Here is an 11,344-nt window from a genome sequence, read left to right on the forward strand (position 1 = left end):
ACGATCAGAGCTAACATTCCTTGAGCCCCGCCTGTGTGAGAGACGCTCTTCTAAATGTATGCGTCTATTAGCTCATTTAAAACGGAACAACCCTCTAGGTGGGTGGGGAAACTGAGGCACAGAACTGTGAAGCTCCTTGCCTAAGGTCACCCAGCTAGCAAGGGTCAAGGCCAGGATGGGAGCCAGGCCTAGCACCCTCGGCCAGCTCACTGCACTCCAGCTGAACACTGAGGTACTTGTCTCAGACTCTGTGCCTCAAATGTCATTCAGAGGAGAAGCTTTGCAAAAGGAGGGTTTTATTTCAGACCCCGGCCAGGCTCGTGGAGCCCATCCTAGGGCCCAAACCCCACGCATCAGGGGGCCCCGGGTGGGCACAGCCCTCAGAGGCAAATGACACTCCAGACACAGCAATCTCAGAGCCAAGGGGTCAGACTGGGGTCAATGTGGCAGCAACTGCACACCCAGAATCTGCGGGTGCATGAGGACCCTTCTGGACAAAAACGTGTGCTTGGCGCTGGGAAGAACACCAGCTCCAGGAAAGAGAACACTTCACTGTCCGCAGCTGCAAGGGGCCTCCGAGAAGACTTTCCCCACTTCTGTGAGGTCCAGAAAAGTCGAGCAACCAGCCTGAAGCCACATGGCTTGCTCAGGGCAGGGCCAGAGCTGCGCCTGCCCCCCACCCCTACCCCCAGCCCCGGCCCTGCCTGGTGGTCCTTTCAGTCCCACCACCCTTGATAAGCTCCTTCCCAGTCCCAGAGAACAGAGTGAGTCCTTCTGGCAGGAAGAGCCTGCAGCTCTAACTCCATCGGCACAACACCAAAAAGCCTCAATTAATGGGCATGTAATTATTTTCTAAAGAAACCATCCTTGAATATGTAATAGCAGGAGCATTTGATGAGAAAATCAAGTTATGCATAATATGTAGCTATGCTCCTCTGCTAATAAAGTGATTTTTATTCCTCGAGCTTGTAAAGACCATGCACTGCAGATACACTGCTGCTCGGAAGAAGCTTCCGTACCTATCCCTGTCCAGGAACGTGGGTGCACATGGACAAGCACACACACATAGTGTCTCTTCCAGACCATGCCTCAGTTTACCTCCCTGAGGCCGCAGACCCAGCTAGTTGCTGGCCCCAGAACAGCTGGGCAGTCAGGAGCCTCAGAGGTGGGGCCCCCTCCCACAACAGCCATCCCAGGGACATCCTCCTGCACGTGAGATCTGGGTTCAGGGGATCCCACCAGCCAAGCAGGAGGTTTCTGAGAGGGGGATGGACAAGCATCTACTGAGCACCTACTGTGTGCCTGGGCACCTGAACTTTTGATATACTTTACCTCTGTGCTCATCCCAGTCATACAAGGTGGGTTTTATTATTCCCACTTTACAGACCAGGAAACTGAGACTCACGAAGGGGCCTGTCTTACCCAAGGCCCACCTGGTAAACAATGGAACTAAGATTTTAACCTAGCCCTGCCTGGTGTCAAAGTCCGCACACGTCCCGCCACCAGGTGCCTCTCAAGGCAGAAGAAGCAGCCCCCTCGGCAAAGCCTCCAGGGCTTCTGTGCCCCTTCTCCATAACTGGTGCCATCTACCCCTCCATCGCCTGCCCCAGACACACCCCCCAGTCCCACCATGGCCCGCCGAGAAGAGAGGAAGTTTGCTGGTAGGGCTGCCGGTGCCACTGGGGCGGAGGGGGGAGCCGAGAGCCCCGACCCGACCAGAACCTGGTCCTCTGTCCAGCCCACTCTCACCAGCTCTTCCCATTCCCACAGCCAAGTGCCCCTCCCTGGGCTGTCCCACAGGGTTGGGAGGAACAGGTCTGGGAAGGGACCAGGAGACAGGGCAGGGGAGGGGCTTAGAGGCCCCCAGGTGGCACCATCCACACCCGTCTTTGGTAACCAGCACCTTCTCCCAACTCCCAGGAAGGCCAGTAAGATCGACAGGGCACTCATGCCCACCTCTCTGCAACTCCCCTTCACCGACCTCATTTCACACGTGGGGAAACGGAGGCCTGCCAGGGTGAAGTCATTTTTCTCACGACCTCCGAGCGGAAGTGGCCCTTCGTCCGCCCACAGCAGCCTGTCACCCTGGAAGTCTCACTGCCACCTGTGCCACTGCAGGGCTCTCCCCCGCTGCCCACCTCCATCCCCAGCACTGTACGCAGGCCTCCCAGAGCTTGCCCGAGGGAGCTGGAAGGCCCTAGCCAGGTGAGCTGGGCCAAGGCTCCCCTTTTACAGATGTGAACAGCAGCCCAGAAAACCGCCGGTGCAGCCCCAGTGCAGGATGCTCCGGGCCCTCAGTCTAGCATTCTGACCCACCCCCACACTCCCCTGCACCCGAGCCCCACAGTCCGCCCAAACCCCTCTCCCACCCTTCCCCTCTCTGCCCCAAGGACACCTGGCCCCCTGAGTCTGATCTCCCACAGCTGTCCCCAGCCTGGGCTTGCCTGGGGACTGGCCGGAACAGGGAACCGGGCAGGAAAGGCCACATCTGGATCCTGGGCTGCAAGCCCCCTCCCCACGCGCTCCTCCCCCCCACCAGCCATCACTCTCTTGGAGGCCCACATGGACCTCGGCCAGGGATGACTTCCTCGCTGCCCTCCTGACCCGCGCATGCCTTCACCCAGCCCAGAGCCCAGAAGCCCCTCTGAGGCCGGGGTCTCCTGGCCCTGCCCCCACCCCTCCCGCAGCAGTCAGGACTCTCCCAGGAGACTTGTAACTTCATCAAGCGGCCCCCAGACCCTGCCTGCCCACCCCTCAGGCACCCTCACCCCAACACACGCCCTGGTAACTGGGGTTGGGGGTGCAAGAAGGGAGAAAGAGCAGGCCATGTTTCCCTCTGCTGGGCAGGAGGGGAGGGCGGCAGGGGGGTCCTGGTAAGGATGGGAGGCCCATAGAGGAAGGGGGCTGGCAGCGGTAGAAGCTGAAATCGGGTCCAGAAGGGATCAAAGTGAGGGATCGGAGCAGAGTTCTCCAGAGCCAGGCTTCCCCCAGGTTTCATGTGCCAGGTCAGGGTCCCCTGTCCCTCCAGACCCCTCGGCTGCCACCTCCTCCGGCTTGGGCTGAGCGTCAGAGGGGGTGAAGAATTGCCCCCCCAGTGTGGCAGGGGGTGGGAGGGTGGCAAGAGAGGCTCCAAAAGGAAACAAACTTCTTGCCGGCTTCCTTCCACTTCCCGCTCCTGGACTCCAGAGGCAGCAAGAGAGCTGGGGAGGGGGCATGTCCTGACCGCCGAGGCCCTGTTGATGGGGAAGGACCACAGCCGAGGGCCTGCGTGAGTCCATGTGTCCTTCAGTCAGTAAGAGGCAGAGAGCCCCCCCTGCCCCCCTGCCTTCACACCAACACCCCCACACACACTGGCTCTCAGCCTAAGGATAAGACGGGAGGGAGGGGGGCCCATGACCTCGTAGCTAAAGCAGCCGGACCTACCCAGAGCATGCAGGACAGACAGATCCACGTCATCTTCGGCGGGTGCTGTCCCTCAGGCCCAGCCTGGAGCCTGCTCACGGCCCCTGAGCTCGCGGCCCCCACGGAGCAAGAAGGCAGCTCGGGCTGCGGCTCCTCCAGCCAGCATCTGTCGGGCCTCTCACCCTGCCTGCCTCCCGCTCACCCTCCCTCCTTCCCTCCTCCCCCCACTCCACCCCCTTGTCCCAGCCTCCTGTCTCCTCCCTCCTCCCAGGCTCCGCTGGTGGCTGTTGGGGGTCAGAAGCCTGCTTTGCAGGGGGGTGTGAAGGAGACCAGGCAAAGGGACAGCTACTAGAGCCAGCTGCCCCCAGGCCGTTACCATTACCCCCCCCTCCACCGCCACCCCCACCTCCAGACATACAAGCCCTGGGAGCCACCCTGGGAGCCACCCAGGCTCCTCCTGCCTTCTAATGGGATGCTGGCAGCCCCCAGGTCTACTGTCCTCCTGCAGATCCCCCCTCCAGCCCCCAGAGCATGGATGAACAGACAGACAGACACAGTCTGCATATCCTGGGGTCCGCCAGGTCCTATCTCTGAGTGCAGATAGATGTGTGCCCTCCAGCCCTGGGAACATACATTTATTTGCACAACACACTCAGCAACAGGCCTTAACACAAGAAAAACCAGGCCTGAGACTGTGGGAGAATGGCCCTGCCTCCAGGCTGTGGATTTCATTCCAATTTTTTTCCTACTTCTTTTTTTTTTTCCCTTCTTTCTTTCTTTTCTCCAAACATCTGTCCCAGCCCTTCCTGCCCTTCCTAAAGGGAGCCCCGCTCCAGGCTCTCCAGGCTCCTGCGAGAGAGTCTGTTTTTCTTGACTGTACCCTGGGCCAACATTTGGTTTGCATTTCCCCACTTCCTCCTCCACCTCCCCTGCTCCCCCTCCCTGGGCCCAGTGTTCACCTCCCATCACTCCACCCGCCTCATTCTCCCCCACAGTGTCCCCCTGCCCCCTGCCAGCCCTCCCCTCCCCTCTCCTCTCCCCCACCTTAGTTCAGGGGCAATAGTTTGGAGTCCAGTGTGGGGTAGAAAGGAGGGTCCAGAATATAAATGTATTCCCAGGAAGCACTGCAGGGGGATCCAGTAAAATCTGCTCAGGCCCTCATTGTCTGATCCACCACTCCCCCCCCCCCCCCCGCCCCCACCTTCCCCCCCAAAGACTTTCCTCTTTGAGCTCTGGCCAAGGCTGGACCAAGTGAGGGTGGGTGGGGCTGGTGAATCACCAGCTCTGCTTTTTGGAGCCTTCCAGGGGAGGGAAAGAGGCCTCAGCCCCACCCCCTTCTGCAGACACACACATCGAGACACACAGTACAACTCACATAAACACACAAAAAATGCCGAGGACAGGGCCCCACCCAGAGCAGGCGCTTGGAGACCACTTTCCTGGATTGAGTAACCTGGCAAGAGAGGCCTCCCGCTCGAGCTCCTCTGCACATGCATGAGTGTGCTGTGCACGCCCCTGGCACGTACAGAGGGCTCCAGATCCCCTGGACTCTCTCCCCCACTCACCCAAGAGCACGTCCTTGCCACTCTGTGAGCACCACACACGGTGCATCCGGAGGGTTCAGGCTCTACAACCGGCCTCCCCGCCTCAGCTGGCCCTGCCCAGCCAGGTGTGTTGGCTCCCAGTCCAACCAAGACATTTACCTGGCTAACTCCGGAAAGAGAGGGATACATTCCCACCTCATCTGGGGAAAGGCGGCCACAGGCAGAAACGCAGGTTGTGCACTGCACAAGGGACCCACTCTCTATCGTTTGGTGATTCTGAGAAGTCGGGCGGCGGTGGAGGCGGTGGCCGCTGAAGCCAAAGCGTCTGATCCTGGTCCTTCTGGGAGCTGACACCTGAGTTCAAAGCCTTTGTTCTGGTCAAGGAGCTAGAGTGAGGACTCGGGGTCCCTTCTCCTGACTCTCTGAGTCCTTCTGCAGAGCTATGGAGCCGCAAAAGGTCTTGCCTCTCCACCACATGCCCTGCAGCATCACAAGACCCTCTGGCTCCCCCACCCCAGACACCTCCCTACCAAGCCTACTGGGGCTCAGCTGACAGTTTGGCCAACACCACATGCAGCAGGGCTCCCCACATGGCTGGCCCTGCAGCCACCACGGGTCAGGGGGTGTCCACAGACACTCCTGCGAACCCTCCCACCCTCTGCCGACTGGAGCATCGGGCAAGCACGGAGGAGGAGCTTTCAGGAGGCCTGAGTGCTGGGGGGGCAGCCCGCAGCCACCCCCAGCAGCCCTTCCAGCCTCCCCACAACTTCAAGGGCTCAGCCAGCTACATCCTGACATCCGGGTGCCCACGCCCACCCATCTCCCCCCGCCTGCTCCCATCGCCCTAGGCTGCTGGCGGCACTCGAAGATGCGCCTCCCGGCAGCTAGCTCACAAGTTCTGAGAAATCACCTTGCAGCTTCCCAGAAACGCCAGAAAACAAGACTGAAGACCAAGTCGCGGTGACACCAACTTGTCTGTCCTCCCACAAAGCCCAACGGGGCCCTGCAGCCCTTCAGCCACCCTCCTTCCCCAGTCGCCTCAGGGTGTGGAGGACCCTGGTGCTGGACATACCTACCCCCCCCCCCGGAAGAACCCGCCCCCAGAATGTCCCCATCCCTCTTTCCCTGAGCCTATGGGGGTCTCTCTTGTATCTTAGTCTCTCACTGTCAGGAAGTCCTTCCTGCTATCTAACCACCATCCACCCTGTTGGGTGTCCAACTCTGCCGCCGAGGTGTCTCCAAGTCTGTAATGACCCCCGTTTCCAGCTTCTTACCCATTATTCATCCTTCGCAAGCCTGGTGTCCCCCTCCCCCACCCACACCAGGAGAGAGCTCCTTGGGCAAGGACATGTCCTGTGTTTTGTGTCCCTGACGCCCGGCATGTAGCAGGTACCACACACGGTTGAAGAATGAGTTGATCTATCCATCAGTGGGTCCTAACCTATTTCCCTACTGCTAGCAGTCACAGTCAGGGCCATTAGTAGGGTCACAGCTACTGTCGCCTTCCCAAACCCTCCTTCGCTCCCTCTGTGACCCCCTTGGAAGGGCGTTGGGCAGTCCGGCTACACACATTCGCACTTGCCTGTGACACCCACCCATCTTCAGCACCAGCTCCTCCTGTCACCCCCCAGCCTCTGAGCTCTCCCAGGCCGCAGACCCTCAGGAGGCCAGAAAAGCATTGCTCAGCCTGGGATTCCTCGCCTTGTGCTTGGACCAGGATCTTGTCTGCAGCAGACATCAGACCAGGTACATGCCAGTGGGCTGGCTGGATTTTCCGGGCTGGGATCCCAGAAGCCTCGGACCTGCCACCACCCTGTGCCACGCCACCCCACTACCTCCACCCCCCGCCCCTGCCAAGGCCAGGTCTGTGCTCCGCTCACCTCCCCCATCTGCGCTCAGAGCCCTTCCTGCTAGCTGCCCTCCAGATCGGCGCCCAGGAGCCAGAGAAGAAACGGTTCTGCGGGCCCTAGGGCCGGTGCTGGACGGAGGCGGACTGACCGGCGCACAGGGATGGGTGCGTGAGGGCAGGAATGAAGCCGAGGGCTTCGGGAGCCTGAGCCCGACACTCCCTCCCCCAGCCTCACTGCCTCATCTGCAAAATGGCCAACTTGCTGTCCTCTCAGGTCCCTTCCAGCTCCACCTTTTGTGATGCCACCAAGTGCCCAGGCCAAGGCTCGAGGTCCCTCCAGTCCATCCTTCCTATCCCTCAACACTCGTTCATCAAAATGTTCTTCCTCTTGTCCAGCCCATCTCATACGGTAGCAGTGAGCCTTGTCGCCGTCACTACTGGCACAGAAGCTGAAGGTCATAGAACATCGGAGGTGGAAAGGCACTCAGGCTCAGCTAGCAGTCACAGGGCGATTAGTAGGGGTCACAGTCAGAGCCATCGGGGCCCCGACAGGAACTACATGAGAGGAGCAGGTGAGGGGTCTCTGGGGACCTCAAGAGGGCAGCCCCACCTAAAGGGGACACACGCTCCTCAGTGACAGCCACTGTGGCATCAGGGACATCTGACAAAAGGCCATCAGATCTTTTGATCTGCCGAAAGTCCCCAAATCTATATGATCATATAAATTCCTTCATACAAAATACGAACAAAAAAGACAAATTTTGAAATGTTAGCTTTGAAAAAAAACAAAAAACATTCCGCCAGCCAAGTGAAACATGTCCACCCGGAGACTTGGCCTTTGGAGCACAGCTTATCTAATCGAGCCCCCTCGTTTAACAGACAACAACACTGCAATGGAGGGAGGTCACAGAGCTGGGCAGGAACAGTCTCGTGATTCCCAGGCCCACACATTTCCCTAAGCAGCTGCCATCCAGCCACCGCGACACCAGAGGCACAGCCCACCGCCTTCCACACCCCAGCCTTCCTCCCAGTCGGTCCCAGATGCCTCCCATCAAAAAGGCAGGTGCATTGCTGGCTCTGGGGCTCCTCTCCAACTTCCAGCTACAGATCCCGAGTATGGGACACGCAGGAATCTGACACCGAAACACTGGGCAACTATATCCATACCACTCCACCCCTTGCCCCAGGAAAGATCGGTATTAACTAAGCAGTCACTTGATTATGGGATCCGTTTAAGGCTCCTACCAGCTCTCATTTTACAGATGCAGAAGCTGAGACCCAGAGAGGTTCAGCAAATTGCTCAGAGTCACACAGTTAGGGTGTGTGAGAATGGAGACTGGGACGTCTGACTCAAGCAGACGGAATTTCAATTCAAGGGAATTGAAAATGTACCTGCTGCTCCTATAGCAATGCAGTCACCCAGGGACTAGGGGTCATGGTCTCACGTTGTGGTGCTGTGTTAGCTCTCCCACTGCTCATCCAAGGGCTGGCGCTGCAGCTCCAGGGGTTCAGTAACCCAGGCCCAGGTCTGGCTTGGGTGGGAGGTGCAGGGGACAGGAAAGACGGAAGCCGAGGACAGTGCTGCCACATGGCTCGGGATGAGACTGACTGGCTCCCCTGTGGCTCTAGAAGAGCCAACAAGAAGAAAAAATCTGCAGGACTCGTGAGCTCTGGGGCCTGAGATCTGGGTGAGCACAGGGTCTGGCCTCTGCTGCCCACAGAGCCTCCTTTCCAGTAAGCCATGCTTCTTCATGCTGCTTCCCACCCCCATACACACTCAGTCTTGGCGTTCTGGGGTGCCAGGAGCCTAGCGTGCCTCCAGGTACCACGGCGCAGGGTGTTCATTGCACAGGGTGGCAGGGTTCAGTGGGGGCTACGGTCCCATCCACACTCCATTCACCGAGCCTGGCATGGAACACATCAGCCCGGAGCATGAGGCATCGTCCATCCCAAAGCTTACCAAGGCACCCTGTGGGCTAGGGGAGGTCTTGGCCCTTGCCCCCATTCCCACCACCCCTCTAGTACAAAATGGAGGTAACCCCCTTGCATTCCAGAAATCTGGATGCTCCCTGAGACAAAAACTGAGGTTCCAACTGGGCCCTGCCTGGACCTCAGTTTCCCTAGCTGATACAAAAAGGAGCATCATTCACATCCCCTTCCCCTAACCTCCCCTCCACCAACACCCCAGGTAGGGACAGAGTCTGGACCCAATCCTAACAATTTTTAATAAAATCTTTCCCAGAGCTCTACTCAGTGATCTTGATCTCTCTCCCCCAGCTCTAATTTCCTGCCTGACTCAGGCCCTCAAAGCCTGGCTGGAGGGAGGGAGGCAGCTGCAGCTGCTCGCCCAGCCCCTTATCCCCGGTGCCCGGCTCAAATCCTAGCCCAGGAGGAGTTCAAGTCATCCTCTACCTCTGCAAATGAGGAGTGGGGGATTGCTAAGTGGCCTGGGGTCCAACTGACCTGGTCCTGGCTGGCCATTTCCTGCCGCAGGCTGCCTTTTCCCAAGTGTGAAAACCCGACTCCGCAGCATCTGAACTCAGAACCCACTGGACCGTGGATGGGGCTCTGGCCCCGTGCTCCACAGCTGCAGCGCCTGCCTCCCAGCCAATCACTGGGGACAATGTATTTTGCTAGAAGATTTCAAAGTACACCTTGGGCGACTGAGGCGGAAGCATGCTGGCTGGCACCTTTCCCCACTGCGGAGTGGCAGAGAGGGAAACTGAGTCCCAGAGGCAGCACCTGGGAAGAGGAGCTGCCCATTCAACCCCATATGATTGGGGAGAATGGATACTGGGAGAAATCTCTCCATCTCCACACACCCCAGTTCTGGCCCTGTCTGGAGGTCTACGAGGAAGCAGACCCCCGCTGGAAAGGCACAATAATAATAAAAACAATATCCCTAATTTTTACTGAACATCTACTATGGAGTAGGCACTTTGGTAAACACTTCAAACGTATTGCCTCATTTAGTCCTCACAACAGCCCAGTGGGGTAGGTAGTTTCATTATCCCCATTTTACAGGTGTGAAAACTCAGGTACAGCCAAATTATGCAACTTGCCCAAGGTCCCCAGCTAGTAAATGGGAAAACCAGAATTAAAGCTGGGCAGACGGGGTCTGCGTCTGGCGCTCTTAACAGAATGGTGTACTGTGCCCCTCTCTGCCAGTGTGACGGGGGCCCTTCTGGTTCCCCAAAGAATGGATCAGGGGGCCAGTTCCCTGTTACAGGACATCCAGTCCCTGACACCTTTCCCCTCACTAGATGCTTCTAAATGGTCAAGGTCACGCTCTTGGGGTTCTCTCTGCCCCTCCAGGGGAGAATTTAAGGTTACAAACACTTTGTCCAGTTCCCCACTCTGCTGGCTAGATTATGTCCCCATCTCCACTCTCTCCCCAACCTCCCCCTTACACACACAGACACACACACACACACACACACAAGCAAACACACCCTGTAGGCATCGTCAAGAATCCTCTCTGGGAGGATCTCAGGGGGAAAGATGCTCAACCAGGACACGCCCACCCACAGCACCGCAGTCCCCGCAGTCCCCGCAGACCCTGCCTCCTGCCCTCATCCTCTCCCTGTCCGCTTCCCTGGGCCCTCCATCCTCTGGGAAATCCCTCCTGAGTCCACCTGCTTCTTTGTGCCCCACTTCCATCTCTCTCTGCTACACCCCCAGACTTGACTCTGGGTCATCACAGTCTGGTGGGGGGCAAAAAGAGACATTTCCAGGAACTCATCCTCCCTTCCCACAGAAACTTAGGAGGGATGCTTAAAATGCTTGGAAAAGCTCCTCTGTGCTCAACTCCCCGCTGACTTGGGTCCTGTCCTGCCGACTTCTGACCCAAACTCCAGGTGCTGGAGTGCTGCACAGGTAGGGCCTCCCCAGGAGTCTGTGCCCCACAGGTAGGGGCTCTCCAGGAGTCTGTGCCCCACAGGTAGGGGCTCCCCAGGAGTCTGCCCCACAGGTAGGGGGGCTCCCCAGGAGTCTGTGCCCCACAGGTAGGGGGGCTCCCCAGGAGTCTGTGCCCCACAGGTAGGGCCTCCCCAGGAGTCTGTGCCCCACAGGTAGGGGCTCCCCAGGAGTCTGTGCCGCACAAATAGGGGCTCCCCAGGAGTCTGTGCCCCACAGGTAGGGGCTCCCCAGGAGTCTGTGCCCCACAGGTAGGGGCTCCCCAGGAGTCCCCGAACTCTGAGAAAAGCCAGGCTGACGAGGGTCACCCGGGGTGTGCCGGAGGGTGGGGGGGTGATGGATCCATGGGGCGCGGGAGTGCCGGTCTGGGAGCGGGCGGGGCGCAGGTGCCGGGAGAGGCCGAGGGCATTTACCTGGCTGCGGAGGCAGAAGCGCAGCGGCAGCAGGCAGGAGAAGAGGTACTTGCCCCACCGGATCGCGCAGGAGAAGCACCAGCTCAGCCGAGTCATGGTGACCCGGGCCGGCGCCGCGGGCGGGCGCGAGGGTCTGCGGACGGGGACGCTGGGGCGCCGGGAGGAGGCCGGCGGGGCCCGGGGCGGCGGCGAGCGCGGGCCCCTCTAGCGGGAGGAGCCGC

At 59.2% G+C, this 11,344-nt stretch overlaps 1 protein-coding gene across 2 annotated transcripts in view; it reads right to left on the reverse strand.

The window, feature by feature from the left end:
* Positions 1-11,142, reverse strand: part of TNS1 (tensin 1) — a 204,663-nt gene extending 193,521 nt beyond the window's left edge. Inside the window, exon 1 of one of the 2 annotated variants that reach the window (XM_049106611.1) lies at positions 11,124-11,142. Coding sequence is in view for 1 of the 2 variants with exons in the window: in XM_035710905.2 (XP_035566798.2) it covers positions 3,424-3,456 (33 nt within the window). In the remaining variant the exon portion in view is untranslated. Of the gene's footprint in view, positions 1-3,423; positions 3,574-11,123 lie in introns of those variants that run through there. The other variant, XM_035710905.2, reaches the window with a different exon arrangement.
* Positions 11,143-11,344: the final 202 nt, after the last annotated feature.

The sequence above is a fragment of the Canis lupus genome, chromosome 37 (assembly GCF_003254725.2).
Source record: "Canis lupus dingo isolate Sandy chromosome 37, ASM325472v2, whole genome shotgun sequence".
In the NCBI taxonomy this organism is placed as follows: Eukaryota; Metazoa; Chordata; class Mammalia; order Carnivora; family Canidae; genus Canis; species Canis lupus.